The sequence below is a fragment of the Andrographis paniculata genome, unplaced genomic scaffold, assembly GCF_009805555.1.
Source record: "Andrographis paniculata isolate CXL003 unplaced genomic scaffold, ASM980555v1 Contig77END, whole genome shotgun sequence".
Lineage (NCBI taxonomy): Eukaryota > Viridiplantae > Streptophyta > Magnoliopsida > Lamiales > Acanthaceae > Andrographis > Andrographis paniculata.
The window spans coordinates 4,659,981-4,675,680 of record NW_026137614.1 but is presented as its reverse complement, the minus strand read 5'-3'; the positions used below and the strand labels follow the sequence as shown (position 1 = coordinate 4,675,680).

Genomic DNA, 15,700 nt, shown 5'->3' with positions numbered 1-15,700 from the left:
GTATTTATTAGGTTAAGTATATAGTACAATTACTAGAAAATTGTAACTTTGTTTTGGGATGGACGAAAATAACAAATGACAACCTTGACGCTGGAGGGAATATAAATATATTTAAGCAAAATATTTTCTAACATGTAATGCAAGGAACTAATACATATATAACATACCGAACAATAAAAGAATATCAAAGCATACATGATTTGTTGTTCTCTTTAAATTCCATTTCAATCTTTTCTACTATATAACTCACATTTTCCTATAATAATATATTAGTATTTCAATGCAATCCCCAATCTACCAAAAAAAGCATCTATCAAACATATGAGCCAAGAACAAGACCGGGATCGAACAAGAACAACATGCCCGATGACCTTCAATGCAAACCCGAAACCCTAAACCCTTTCTTGGCACCGAAAAATCGATTCTCCCATTCTTCACTTAAAACCCTCAAATCTAATCCAACAATGTGACGGCGATCAAACAACGCCCGATGTATGATCTCAATGTGAAACCGAACCCTTAAAGAGTCCTTTCTCGTCGATTCCCTCCCTATTCACATAATTCCTAAACCTAATCCAACAAAACCAATAATTCTACGACATAATTTCAACCACCGATCCGATTGAAGCATAAGTAGTCTAATAAAAGAGTTACTAAGACGATATTTATAATGCATGCATAGAAACGGGTTCCAAGTCTTTCATCTTATTGAATATTTCTATCAAGTCAAGATAGCTAGCTGCACGACGCCTTAAAACGATAGGTAGGTTTGTAAGTTTCAACAATCTCTTTTCGTCAATATATATATATATATAGAGCAAAAGAGAAGTTTTAAGAGACCTGACGAGGAGACGGCAGGGAAGAACACAGTTTCGTCATCACCCCTCAGTTGCCTTTCCTTTACGTCGGCTGTTGCCGCTCGTTTCTATCAAGTAACAAACCATGGAATCCACGTCGTCCCCGAAGATGCTGTAAGCCTCCATCACTTGTAGATAGCTGAATCCCATCGACAGCATGATCTGCATGCTGCTGTTCAGAACCGATCCCGGAGAACCCGACTCACGCGCTCCTTGGCTTGCCTCGCTTCCCGATGAACCTGGCGTTGAATAATAACTTAGTCGGTGAGTCGGTCGTATAAATCGGAACGGGAAGTCGTATAACTAACAGAAATACTCACGGGCTGCGGAAGAAGATGGCTCGGCTTTAGAAGTCGAGGACTCTTTTAAACTGAGTTGCTTGAATTTGTCGTCCGCAACATATTCAGCCCGTGAAGCCTCCATCACCATCCGTTCCATTTCCTTCTCCGTCAGCTCAAGATCAGAGTAGAATCGTCCTTCCGCAAGAAGTGCCTACGGAAAGGGGGGGGGGGGGGGGAATCGTGTCATTTGATGTGCAATTGATTAAAAAGGTTTCGTTATTGTCGACAGAAAATTACATTGTCAATCTGTTGATCCTGTTGAGCCTTGATAGCTGCTTTGACCTGATCCTTGTCGACATTTGTCTGCCGAATACAGAAAACAATAGATAATGAATTACGTTACGCAGATTTCGGAATTAAATTAACGGTGGATGGATGTCGACTTACTCCTTGTAGAGAGCTAAATCCAAGTCCAGCACCAATGGCGAGTCGGCGCGGATCAACAAGAGAGTTGTAGTGATTGCCATGGTGGTAGCTGAGTCTTATCGGAGGCGTATCCGTACTGTAGCTTCCATGGAAAATGTTTATAGGCTCTAGAAGCAAGAATGTGATTGGTTAAATCGGAAAATAATCGGAAAGTAGGTTCACTACAGGAATGAATAGCGAAACTCAATCGTGCACCTGTGCTGTAAGAGTGTATGTGAATTGGCCTATTGTACATTTCCGATAAAGCCTGGATCTCGATGTTATTTCCATAGACCTGCAAGCCATCACAGAGGCCGAATTACTAAATAAATCATATGAAATAATGCTATTCAATAATCACCACTGATCAGCTCGAATCCCCCAAAATATGAACACAGAAATTCAACGACGAGTCAGATAAAGAAACTATTTTCCAGAAAATGAGTGAAGCATTTTACGCGCATCGAACAAACAGCAACCATGAAATGGAGCCCATTAAAGGAGTGACTTGGTATTCAGTATTAGTAATTTTGGTGAATAATTTACATCGGTAACACAAAAATAGATGGCCTTATCAATCTCCTTTGTGATTTCTATCACGGATTATACACTAACATAAATAACCAGTTCCTTGATTTCTAAATTTACGTTGAAATGAAATCAAGTGTGTGCCACACTGCTTATTCGACATTTAATTAATGTTTTCTTCTCCGTCAAAGTAGCAAACAACATTATGCTGCCAAAAAGGACAGGAAAATTTGAAAATTACAGGGTGCATCGAGCACTTCATTTACCTTAATGTAACACATTACCAAATGGAGTAAAACTTAGATTAGCGAAATCAAAATCCTACGACACACCTACAAACTAGACAGCCTAGTAAAAGATGTTCATTATCAGATGTCATATTGCAAAGGAAAAAATGTCCCCATTAAAATAGCTTCGTAATAAAACTCTAATACCAATACCTTGTCTCTTCTTTTCCGCTTACAGTATGAAGTGAAGCCTTCTGTGATAAACTGTGAGAAGTGATCCCTCTCCCGTTCCTGCGCATAGAAATTCAAAATTGGGGGAGAATTAAGTATGCTGAATTGTTGGAACAGTTTTGATCGTATATACATGTGTATGGCACCTAAATGCTCCGACACATTTATATGGCATATTATTGTTAAAATGATGAAAAAAAATCCATACGGCTAATAATTACACAATGATAAAATTCAAAATACTAAATGACATAGCTCAACTAGGACAGCCATTGTCGAACAGCTAGACTGCAGAAAGAGCAGTTCATCGAGCAAAAAACAAGAGGGTGGAAACAAGAGATTTTGAGATACGGCCAGAAGCTCATCAAACCTAAGTTCTAGGGTTGATTTACCATGTCGAATAAAATGTTAATAGTACTCCTCTACACAAAATTAACAATCTTACTAAGTTTTAGTGAAAGCTTCGTCCAGTTCAACATATATTAAATCAGCTATCATGGATCTTCGGTATCTCTAAGTGGAAATATCACATTAACATCTTGAAACACTGAATAGTTATGCTTGCTATGCTAAAAAAAATCACAATTTTTCATGTTTCTGATTTCTATCACAACGAAACTTTGGGCGCTAAATAGTTATAGTACAACTGCAAATATAGATAATACACAACACGAATCCATTTCTAAATTCTATGACCTAAGAGGCATTGCCAATTGTTAGAATATAATGTAAACCCGTGTCTAAGTTTGAAAATACGTAGAACAGAGTAAATCCAAATACTGCAACCTAATAGAAACAAATACATTAAATAATAACTCACACTGCTTACAACTTTCTCTGGCGTCACACCGAACTAGTTTTGAAACCACGTGATGTATATTAATTGTTACAAAAATGATTTTGTGAAAAATCTTAACGACTATGAATAGAAAAACAAAGATTATGTTCCATATCACAAATGCCAACCGTTCAGGCACAAAAGACCATAATGAATGAACTCCCATAGGATAACGTGTTAACGGACAAATCATATGAGAACATAAAGCAATACCGTTTGTTGAAAACTAGGAAAAGTGGGTTGCAGCCAATCAAGGTATAGCCAAAGCATTTAAGTGTCATCCAAAGTTGATAAAGAAGAGACCTTTCACCCCAAATTCCGACACATGCAAGTCCAAAATACGGAAAAAAACAAACTGAAACAAGACACAATCAATTCGCGGAAACGACAAAACTCACTTACCATATAGTCGATGCACATCTGCCTAACCAAATCATACACTTCAGAGTCACCATAGACTTGATCTGCGACAGCGCGGAAAAGACAGTTCCCATCCTCCATCATTTTCCTCACTTCCAAGCTTTTAACCCTCCTTAACTCAACCTCAAACTGACGTTCTCGCTCCTTCAAGCAAAACATACGATAATTAATGCACCTGTCTCACTAAAATGTGGAACACAATCTTTCTACTCCACGACAAACATGGATAAGCATCAACAGATAGCATTTACTTGGACTATCAATAACGACAAATGACAATTTATCATCATAACAGAAAGCTAACATATAATATACTTCTACTTAAATAGATCGGGACGACAAAAGAACACAGATCAAACTTCAAAGACATGAGATTAATTGAAACTACAACTTGAATTAAAATTATGAAACTCACAGTGTCATCATAAGACGAGCTATAGCATGGGCCCTGTTCATCAGCACTGTTATATCCTTCACCTTCAGAATGAGACCGGGGTGATGATGGCCGGGATCCAGTTGGAGATGACCTGCTCGATACACTGGCCCGACCAGCAGCTCTCCTGGATGAACCAATCCGAACTGCATTTGAGTCAGCAGACGCAAACCTCCTAGGGCTTGAGCTCATTGATGAAGGCTTCGGAGGTGGCACTGGAGGCGGGGGTGGATACGAGCAGCCAGTAACCACTTGGCAAGAACTTCCAACAGCTCCATCATTTTCTTCATCCACAACTGGCAGACCACCCAATCCTTGAAGCAGATTTCCAGAAACTATAACATCCTCATTTCGCACATTCTCATCCTCTCCAAGCTTTTCATCTTCATGTTGATCGAGGTTCACAGTTCCTGCAGAAAGACTCTCGCCTGTATTTTCCTCACTTTTGCTCTCTGAAACCTCACAAGACTCCAAAAACTCATCCACGACAATCTGCTCAGGCAGTTCTTCTACCAAATTTTCATCCTTAGCTGCCGGTACAACCTGGCCAATTCCAGAATCCTGCTGCTGCGGCAAGGAGGGGGAAGAAGATGATGATGGAGAAGAACTGGACGACGCCGACGATCTGTTTTGGTTAGATGAAGATGGTGAACTAGCAGAACCTCGCTGCACTACAATTCGAGTCATGGTGTAGCGTAACCCTGTCTCCTCGACAGAATTAGAGACCGAAAATGGCAGGTTTATACTTGTTGCGGGTTCTGGCCTTGGGAGCAGTCACACCAATTCCAAATGCAAGTGAATTGTTCTTCCAGCCAAGTAAGCTCTCCTCGCGAATCGATTTCTGCATTCCCCTAACAATTCTCATGAGACCTTAACCTCCAAACCTTTTATTCTTAAACAATTAAACCCTCGTTGAGATAAAGTAGACAAAGTTTTACCCGTATAAAGCCCTAGATTAAGAAACAATCACCTCCACAGTTTCACAACTGCAAACAAGATTCAAGAAAGTAAACACAATCACAAATCATAAACATCGACATCGAATCAAAGGAAAATCACACACAGAAATCGCAATCGATACTCACTATCTCAAAGAAAGCAAAATTCCGAAACAAAAAAAAATCGTAGAGCATGGAGGATTAAATTTCATCATCGACAAACACAAACCCCTCGACCGACGACAATATCCGGAAATCGTTCATGGACAAATCCGCCCAAACCCCCCACCACCGATTAATCGAATACAGTTCAAGATTCGTAAATCCCGGAGAAAAAGAAATCGGCTACCAACCAATTCTAAAAATATAGAGACTCAATTCATCAACTCAAACGCAGTAAGGAAAAGTGAAATCAAGGCAAGAAATGAGCCCTAGGGTTGACCACCCACCCACCGCCCCGGGTTGCAGTGAAAGGACTCACCATCGACAATGAAGCGAGGACAGTGGAAGTGAAATTTCCCTAAAAGTCTTGTCCAGGGAACGCCACCACCACAGCGGAGAAAGCTTCAGGACAAAGAAAGAAAGAGTGAGAAAGAGAGAGAGTGCGTGAATTCACTCTCTACATACATATATGTGTGTGTATGTATAGGTAGAGCGAGAGAGAGAAAGCGGTTCTGTTTGAGGAGAAAGAATGGAAGGCTGAGTTTTAAATAGGAAGGAAAATAAGGGAAAAGGCACGTGACTCTCCAATTTATTTTATTATATTTTCTTCCGATTTTGCCATTACTGCCACGTGGCTTTTTACTTTTTTTATAATAATTATTATTTAATTTATGAAATGATATTTTTTTATATGAATATAAAAAATAATATTTTATATTAAATAATTAAGAAATGTATTATTATTTTAATAGTACTTACGAACTGTAAATTTCATTATTACAAATATTTTTAAAATGACCGCATTATTTTATAATTATTTATTACATTTTAGAAAGATTTTTTGAGTTTTGAAATAATATAAAATTGTTTACTTTGGTGATTTTATCATAATTTTTTAATTTTAATTTTTTTAAAAAATAATAATAAAAAATTTATTTTTTATTTATTATATTATACTAAAATTTATTTTTACATTTAAAATAAAATATTAATGTATATTTATATCATATTACATAATTATTTCAATTTAAAATTTTATTATTAAAATTAAAATCCCACGAATAAACACATTAATATTTTGAAAAAAAATACTTGATATAATTTTTTAAAAATAAATTTAATAGTACCGAAATTTCAAAAAATATTAATAGACGAGCTTTTATGTTTTGTAAAATAGCTTTAATTTTTTATTTTTTATTTTAACCTCTATCATGTACAAATACAATGCTAAAAGGATTTAGTTAGTTGTAATTTGAATTAAGAGATTGGTTTGAGTTTTTATTTAAATAGTTTTTTTATATATTATTTTGTAAAAAAAATAATGTATATTTATTAAAAATTATGTTAGGTGAATAATATTAATTTTGTATTAAAATAAAAAAAAAAGAACAAATCCTACAAAACATTGCATTGGAGTATTTGTTTTATGTTTTTATTGTTTTCCACAATTATTTTGATGTGAAATTTTCAAAAAAAATAAAAAATTACATATTTTATCTCATTCAAATTTATTCTAGTATTTTTTATATTATTATTATCATCTAAATTTATTTTTTTTATTTTTTTCTTTAAAGTAAAATCACTTTTACCTTTCTAAATTTCTATAATTACCTATCATATATTTACATAAATATGATTATATTAATCCATTAATTACAAATCTAATCCAACTCAAATTAACCCAAATCCGTTACACTCACCCAATTAATAAAAACCCACCCACCCAATTAATAAACCCACCCACCCACCAAACAAAACAAATCCACTCGTCCAATTATACGAAGGAATAAAAAAATGTAACGGTTTTGCAGAGTATTAAGCTCAACTTGAATTTATCCAGTGCATCATTTTCGGGTAGCGGTTGCAGGTTCCTATGTTATCATAAAAAAAAATGGTAACGGTTTGTTTTTTTTTATAACACATTTCTCCGATCACGGATTTTAAGAAAAATATGTAAGAATATAAATTTTTACTTTTTTTTGTTAAAAAAAATTATATTTTTTTACTAGAAAAGGAAATAGAAATAAATTTAGATAACAAAAAAAAAAAAAGTGAGAATAAATTTAAATGACGAAAAGAGTAATATTCTATACCTTTATTATTTTTGTCTTATCTGCATAATTCTCTATATATCACATCATAATTTTGAAACCAAAAAACACAAAACAAACACACTCTAACTTAATTTATAATCTCTCGTTCCGCCGCTCACTCACTTTATGTCATCTTTTTCCTCGTCGTGTTGTTTCTTGTCGTATTTTTCTAAAATTTTGAGTAAATTAATTTTTTTTAGTACCGTAACTAGATATCTTTATTACTTTAATCTCGTAATTGCAGTATGTCTCAAACTATTCTTGTAACCAAAAATTTTTATCATTTTTAGCTCTCAGGCGCCGGAGATGACTACGTGTCATTTGCATGGCTCATTGGATGACACGTGTCTGTCAAGTCAACGACACCTGACGAATACGTGGAATTTTTTTTTTAAAAAAATTTACTATATTTTTTAAAAGCAAAAGTTAAAAAAAAAAAAAAGCATTTTATAAAAAATCATAAAGAAATGACCTAAATCCCTAGGAAATGGACGGCTTAAATCAGATGAAGACAATAGTGGCCCAATGGATCTAATACAAATTGGGCTAAAAAAAAATTCGGACAAAGATTTGGGCTGGGCCAAAATTATTGCCCAAAACCCAACATTTAATATTTTGCACTAAAATATTGAATTAGTTATTTTTACACTTTTTTGTCCGTCTCAATGTAAGTGGTTATTTATTTATTTATTTTACATAAATTTTAGAATATTAGTATATTATAAATTATAGTATAGTAAAAATATTTTTTCTTAAATTTTAAAACAATATATTTGGCATTCTTTTGTATTATTATGGAGTATATTAAGTATGATATTATTTTATTTAAACAAAAAATGCAATTGCTAAAAAAATAAATATATTAAAGGAAATAAATTAAAATAATAAAATAGATACATTGAGAATTGACTAAAGGAGTATATATATTATTAATTTTTATTGAGATAGATTTTGTTTGTGCAATAGATATAAGTAATATATTTTATTTAAAATTTATTTTTCATTAAACCTTGAAAAAGAACAAATATATTTACAATGAATTTAATAATAATTATTGTTGTAAACGTCATGCTTGACTTCTCACTCACGACTTTGGTCAAGAATTGGAATTATTATCTTAAATTTATATTGAAATATATTTTGCAGGGATAAACGCTGTGCTTGTTTAGTATTTTTATTTTGGTACAATTTTTTATGTTAGATATATAAAAAATATATTGTTAATATTAAAAATAATATTTATATTGAATAAATATTTTTTGTGATTATGAATGAAAGTATTATATATATATATATATTGTATTTTTATAATTTTAGTCGAGAAATATATCAGAAATATTTCGTCAATGAACACACCCGCGTTGACTCGATAAATGAGGTCATGAGTTTTGATATCGTTAGGTTCTATATGCTATATTATTTGCTTGGTGCATTATCGGATTCAAATTCTCACGTCAAAAATATATATATATATACTTATTTAGTATTTATTTTTAATTCTAGTTAAAATATTACTTTAATATCTAAATATTAAAGTATTTAATTTTTACAAAATATTTATTTTTTTTGTTATATTTTTATAAGTAAGAATTCCATTAATCGAATTAATTTGGGTTAGATGATTCCATTTTTTATTATGCTTCGTATAAAAAATAAGAGTCTAATTTAGTAATTGTAGTACTTATCTAATATAATAAATATTTTTTTAATTTACAATATATTAAACAATATTTATATTACACAATACTAATATTAAAAAAAATTTAAGTTCAAAAAAATAATATTAAAATAATTTACAATATATTAAACATTATTTATATTACACAATACTAATATTAAAAAAAATTTAAGTTCAAAAAACAAATATTATTCTTTATATGAGACGGTAAAGACAAGGAAGTATATATTTCAATTACAATCTGTCTTCTTTGTCGATCTTGATCGCCGTCGCCGGAAAAGCTTCCGGCCGGCGGTCGAACGCCCTTGTGCTCCCGGACACCACGTAAACTCTGCAGAGGGACACTTCATTCCGCAGCTGCGCCCAATTATATCATTAATTAAATTAAAATTAAATCCCAATACTCGTTAAACAAATAAATAAAATAATTTTGCGAATTAATTAATTATTTAATTTACCCGAGGGGTACACGTGGCGGGATCCTGTTGGATGGCTCTGTACTCGTTCATCTTCCACTTGGTCTTGCACCCCATCGGAGCCTTCCCCTTGTAGAACACCATCGACTTCCTGACGCCGATGACCTTCCCGGCGGCGGCGGCGCGGACGTAGCTCGGCGAGCCAGTGGCTTTCCAGTAGCCGGAGGCGGTGCTGCGGGTGGGCCGGCCGCCGCGGGACTCCCGGTCCTGCCTCCCCGTGAAGAAGAACCACTGCTCGGTGTCGCCGCGGCAGAGCTCCCCAGAATGCTCTGCAATTATAAAATTATATATATATATATTTAATTAAAAGCGTGTTTTTGGAATGAATGAATTTAATTAAAGTAAAAAACGTGCTTGGGAGATGCCATGGGTCGAAGTTGTAAATGTTGAGGAGAGGGATGACGTGGCGAATTAGGGTTTGGTTATGGGTATGGAGGAGGTGATTGTGAAGGTAGAAGGTGATGAGTTCTTCCTCTGTAGGGTAAAATCGATATCCTGGGGGTGGTGGAGGGGGGCTGAGATTACCCTCCTTCACTGTACCCCATCCTCCCATTATCTCTAAAAATATTATTTATTTATTATTATTTAATATTTGTTTTGTGTGCTATAAGCATACTGTTATGCATAGGTATGGCGGGGATAAACTGATATAATTATATCACTTATGTGTAATATATATAGAGAGAGAGAGAGAGAGGGAAAGAGAGAGAGGGTTCGTCAAGCGTGTGGATTGAGAAAAAAATGGCAAAGAGAGAGAGAGAGAAAACGATTGTTGGGTTTCGACGCGGCAATCAAATGAAATAAATTGAAGGTAAGGTGTTGGGTGGGTGGGGTGTGGGGGGGGGGGGGTGTGTGTGTGTGTGTTTGGGTTATGTCTCAGTCGTAGGAATCAGTCAACAAAGCCGAGTGTCACGGTTGCTAGTTGGGACTCAGATTCTCGCCCATATTCCGTTCTCTGTGTATTGAGTTTTTTTTGTTTTGTATGATGAGATATGTCTTGGTCTAGGTATATATTTTGTATAATTTTTCTATATTATATGGTATACTCAAGCTTCTGATGGTTAGCTTGGGCCTCCGAGCGGACAGGGCCTAGGCGCTGGACATGTCAAGCTTTTGAACACATCATATATGATATCAGAGCGGATATTGACGATGATGAAGATCTCTGCAGGAAAGCATAGCATGTCAAGGAAGAATATGTCTAACGGGAGCTGGACATTTCAAAGGGGAGTGCTCTTTGAGGGAAGGAATACTCGACGGTGTTGTTGCGCCAGAGCTGTAAAATTTTGTTCGTGAGGGAAAAACCACATTAAAGATGATCATAGAGCAAAAATGTGCAAACCACAACAATAGATGTCCCAAACAATGTGCAGAGATGAGCGACAGAATGGGCTAGTTGTGGGTCAGCTATAAAAAGCCTCGCTGACACACGCTGGGCACAAAAATATAGGTATGCATGAAATGATGGACGGACTGACGCCTGGAGACATACCGATCGTGCAAGGAACATCGGTGCAACGTCATACGAGGGTGTTTGCGACTTGAAGTAGAAAAAATGTTAGTGTAAAAATATAATTTTAGTTAAATTGTAACGTGTATATATATATAATATATTTTATTAAAGGGTTCATAAAGTGCAAATCACTGCGACCAAGATAGAAATTCATGTGTGATCAATATACTGAAATAACAAAATTATAATATATTGCCAAAATAATAATTAAAAAATAAAAGTAATAATTGAGTATGTACAAAATATTTCTTAACATTTTTCCTTAAAAAAACAATATGCTAACAATAGTTAAAAACTTGTATTTCTTGGATCAATATCTCACATCTAGGTATTCATTATATTGTACAACTACAAATTAGCCTTTTTTTTTTAAAAAAAAAAGAAAACCAAATCAACTCATCTTTATTATTAAAACAACACATTTCATATACAAATCTAACATATTTTTAATAAATCAAACCCTTATATATAAAGAAATCAAACCACACAAAAATCAAACTTATTCAATATTCTTACAACCAAATACCATATAAATATAAATCTGAAATCACATACTACTCATCTTTAATTATTCAACACACACACATATATATATATATATTTGCATATTAATAATTAGTACAAATTAAGGTATACCAACAATAGGAAAAAATGGGATATAATTATAGGTAGATGGATCATGAACTTCCCCTTCCCCTTGTCCTTGTCCTGGTAAGGGTTTTTTAACCTCGGATGCTTCGAAGCCAAAATCTTTGGCATCACATTTGCTCTTTGGAGGACAATTCTTGTAGAATCCGAGAGGTTTCGACACTGTCGAGTGTCCAAATTCGATGGATTTGACTACGGGAATTATTGCATTGTTGGTCCGGATGTAGAATTGGTGAGGGCCACCCATTATCTTTGCCATACACTTATCGGGATTGCTCGATTTAGACACATTTTGGCCATCGGAGGGAAGTTCAGTATCAAAAGTGCCGTCTTGCCGCGTGTATGTCATGGCTAGTTTCTTCGAGCTATCGCATTTTACTAAGACTTGGAACCCTAGGAGAAACCATCGATGGATCGATATGTGTAATAGGATTATATGATTAAATATATATATATATATATATATATAAACAATTAAAATGAAATATAAAGGAGGTTACCAACTCTATCATGAATTTCATGTAGCGGTAATATTCTGGTTGGTTAGAATGGACGAAAGTGTTAAAATTATATATTTAGAAATTTTTTATATTTGTTTGTAATTTGATTTTAATTTTTTTTTTAAATTATGCAGCCATCACAATTTTTTTGTAAAAGTATATTATTTTTCTTATAAAGTTCGGTAATATAAAAAATAATTTTGTATTAATGTTGATTTTCTGTAAATGAATAGAGTATATAGATTGGGTGTGTTTACTTGTAAATAATTTTACATCTGATTTTAATTTTTTAATTTTTTTCAAAAATATCAAATTATATACCTATTTTTTATTTATTATATTATACTAAAATTTAATTTTACATTTAAAACAACTAGTTAATACATATTTTATATCACGTTAAACAATTATTTCAGATCAAAATTCAAAAGTTCAAAGGTGAAATCTTACAAATGTCCGCTTTTGTGTGAGTGTCTTAATTTTTTAATTTTATTTTTTAAGTGAAAATAGTCTATGCACATAATATATATAATGTATTGGATGAAAATTTGATATTAGAATATGCTATTATTTTAGAAAAAATGATTAATTTTTTTCATCCATGCATACAAATAATGAATATAGACGCAAATTTTCTACTAATTGAGTCAAATCAGCATAATATTGATTTGACTCCATCAATAATAAACATAGATAACATATGTTTCTCCATAATCAAATCACCAACAAAGAATTTGCCTCCATGCTTTATATACACATCGAAATTATTACATTTCAACATTTATTTTATTTTTAAAACATCAAACTATGTTCTAAATCAAATGACATGATTTTTCGACTGAAGATTCTTTCTACCATTCAAAATATTGAAAATAATTAATTCAAGTACTCAAAATAAAGGAAATACCCGAGAGATCAACACCGTGAGCACAATCAAGGCAAGCGACGGATCCTTTGAGAACTTGGCTCGTGTAAACAACATTCACAATCGCAAGAGCAATGGTAAAGAATAATAAGCCAACCGGCCGTTGAGATCGACTAATGCCCATAATTTTTTGTGATATATATATATATATATATTTTGTTACAATGAAAGAACATCATCCCAAAGGGGTTTCTATTTATACTAATTCTTGATCTACATTATTACAAGAAGTAAGCAATGTAGTAAATTTAAGGACCCAAATGCTTGAAGAGTTGGTTGTTGATGTCTTAAGATTTTAATGAATAAAAGGGTTTGTAGGTTTTTTTTTTTTTTTTAGTCCAACCACCAAGATTGGCTACTTAATTACTATGTATTCCATTTAATTATTTTAGGACATGTTTCTTTTAAGATATTATTTAGTATTTTATATTAATATTCATGTCTCAATATTTTATAGTTTGTTTTAGTTCTTTATGGGATTATTTTAGTTTTGAATTCAATCACAATTTTTTAATCTCCTTCCAAATCAAAGAGGTTCTTTGGGTTTTATAATAGATTAAAAAATTATATTATTTTATTAGTTACCGGAAGTATATAAGAGTTTTTTATATTTTTGCTATTTGACTTTAATGTATAAGTAATTGTATATATAATGGTATATTTGTAATTTAAATAAAAGTTAAAAGATATTTTAGTATTAATGTATGATTATTTTTTAAAAATAAAAAATAGATGACGGAGTGAGTATTATCTTGCACCGTTAAAAGTATATTATCTCCATCCACACTCAATATATTTATGTTGTCATTTTAGTATGTTCATCTTCGATATATTTACTTCTTTTTTTTTTTTTTATACAATATTACAAAAAATTTCATTAACAAACAACTGGCTTTAGAGGTTATTAGAGGCACTAGGAAATGTTGAAAGAAAATGAATAAAGAGAAGGGAAAATTATTCCAATTGTTGGTTAAAAAAAACTCTTAGTTTTTTTTTTATTTAAATAAAAATACAAACCAAACAAACTCTAAATAATTTAAATTAATTAAATATTTAATATGATAAATTGAACTATAGAAAAAAGAGTAACAAATATATTTTCAATGTAATATTTTATGTTAAATTAGTTTTTTTAAAAAATAAGTTTAAACTTATTAATTTATTTAAAATATCTTTAGTAATATAGTTCATAAATATATAAAAAATTAATGATTATAAATAAATATATTTTATTTATAGTAATATGTTTAAATAAAGTATTATATTATTATAAAATTAACTAAATATGATTTAAATATAAATATATACTTATAATATTAAAAAATATAGAGTTTTACCTTAGATAGAAGGATATAAAAGAAAATTTAAAAATACATTGAAAATGAGATTTTAAAGTAATAAAGTTTCATATCATTAAAAATTTATTCATTCGTACGATTTTAAAATCTCAACTACTTTAAGGGGCTGTTTGGTTTAAAGATTTTTTTTTTTATTTTTTTTTTATTTTTATTTTTTTTATGGGATTGAGATTTTGCAGCAGATTTATATGTCATAGGATTTATTGTATTTAGAATTCGAAATCCTATTCCGTGTTTGGTTGGGCTGTTCGGTTCAAGGATTTTAATTTTTGATATTTTAAATTACGTAATTATCTTTTAACGAATTTTATTTATTGTGATAAATTAAACTTACATCAATTTTTTTTCCGTAAACTTTAATTTTTACTAAATTTAGTATTTTAATACAAAAACTTTAATACAATTTTCAATTAATAATAAAAAATATAATATTTATATATATTCATACAAAATATATACTGTAATATATAATCTATACACTAAAAAATACGACAATTTAATTATTTTTTTGTAGTATCGACATTCTTTCTCATATTTAATATAAAAAAAATACTTTAAACTAAAAATAAAAAATTAATATATCAGTAAAATAAATTTATATTTTAAATTATTAATTTATTTAAATTATCATTTGTAAAATAATTAAATATAAATAACATTAATAATTATAAATAAATATATAATTTGTAATAGTATGCTTAAATATAATATTATATTTTATAAATCCAATAAAATATAATTTAAATGTAAATATATATACATTTAATATTAAAAAAAATATGATTTTTTTTATTAGCGAGTATAATAATAAAATATAAAATACAATGACATAGGATTTTAAAGTAACATAGGATACGCTGTTATTGAAAAATCCTGCATTTTTAGGATTTTAAAATTGCATGCACTTAAAATTCCATTATCAATTTTATAACTAAACATGGATTCATTAGGATTTTAAAATCCAAATCTCATGAATCCCACCAAATCTACGAACCAAACAGCCCCTAAATTTTATATTTTTTAACTAAATATGAATCCGTTACAATTTTAGAATCCAATCCCATGAAATTCTACCGAATCCGTGGCCTAAAATTTGTTTAAATTATTATTATTATTATTATTATTATTA

General features: G+C 31.3%; 3 protein-coding genes across 8 annotated transcripts; all 3 read right to left on the bottom strand.

Moving 5' to 3' along the window:
• Window positions 1-675: 675 nt before the first annotated feature.
• Window positions 676-5,912, bottom strand: LOC127239250 (OVARIAN TUMOR DOMAIN-containing deubiquitinating enzyme 6). Of its 6 annotated transcripts, none has more exons than XM_051257323.1 (10): window positions 5,700-5,912; window positions 5,219-5,266; window positions 4,263-5,131; window positions 3,830-3,991; window positions 2,572-2,649; window positions 1,820-1,898; window positions 1,586-1,731; window positions 1,436-1,501; window positions 1,178-1,349; window positions 676-1,096 (listed from the first exon to the last, which is right to left on the bottom strand). In XM_051257323.1, the coding sequence occupies exons 3-10, from the start codon at window positions 4,965-4,967 to the stop codon at window positions 879-881; spliced, it is 1,626 nt and encodes a 541-aa protein (XP_051113280.1). In that variant the 5' UTR covers window positions 4,968-5,131; window positions 5,219-5,266; window positions 5,700-5,912; the 3' UTR covers window positions 676-878. The 6 variants fall into 6 exon arrangements, with proteins under 6 accessions (XP_051113280.1, XP_051113278.1, XP_051113281.1 ...); XM_051257321.1 differs by having other exon boundaries at window positions 4,263-5,121; XM_051257324.1 differs by lacking the exon at window positions 5,700-5,912 and adding an exon at window positions 5,366-5,663 and having other exon boundaries at window positions 4,263-5,121.
• Window positions 5,913-9,324: 3,412 nt separating this feature from the next.
• LOC127239329 (NAC domain-containing protein 90-like) lies at window positions 9,325-10,363 on the bottom strand. The gene is made up of 3 exons (XM_051257425.1): window positions 9,982-10,363; window positions 9,610-9,896; window positions 9,325-9,508 (listed from the first exon to the last, which is right to left on the bottom strand). The coding sequence occupies exons 1-3, from the start codon at window positions 10,178-10,180 to the stop codon at window positions 9,386-9,388; spliced, it is 609 nt and encodes a 202-aa protein (XP_051113382.1). The 5' UTR covers window positions 10,181-10,363; the 3' UTR covers window positions 9,325-9,385.
• A 1,253-nt stretch (window positions 10,364-11,616) lies between these two features.
• Window positions 11,617-13,346, bottom strand: LOC127239389 (uncharacterized). Its single transcript, XM_051257503.1, has 2 exons — window positions 13,196-13,346; window positions 11,617-12,181 (listed from the first exon to the last, which is right to left on the bottom strand). Exons 1-2 carry the CDS (start codon window positions 13,335-13,337, stop codon window positions 11,766-11,768), a joined length of 558 nt encoding a protein of 185 aa, XP_051113460.1. The 5' UTR covers window positions 13,338-13,346; the 3' UTR covers window positions 11,617-11,765.
• Between the last annotated feature and the right edge of the window lie 2,354 nt (window positions 13,347-15,700).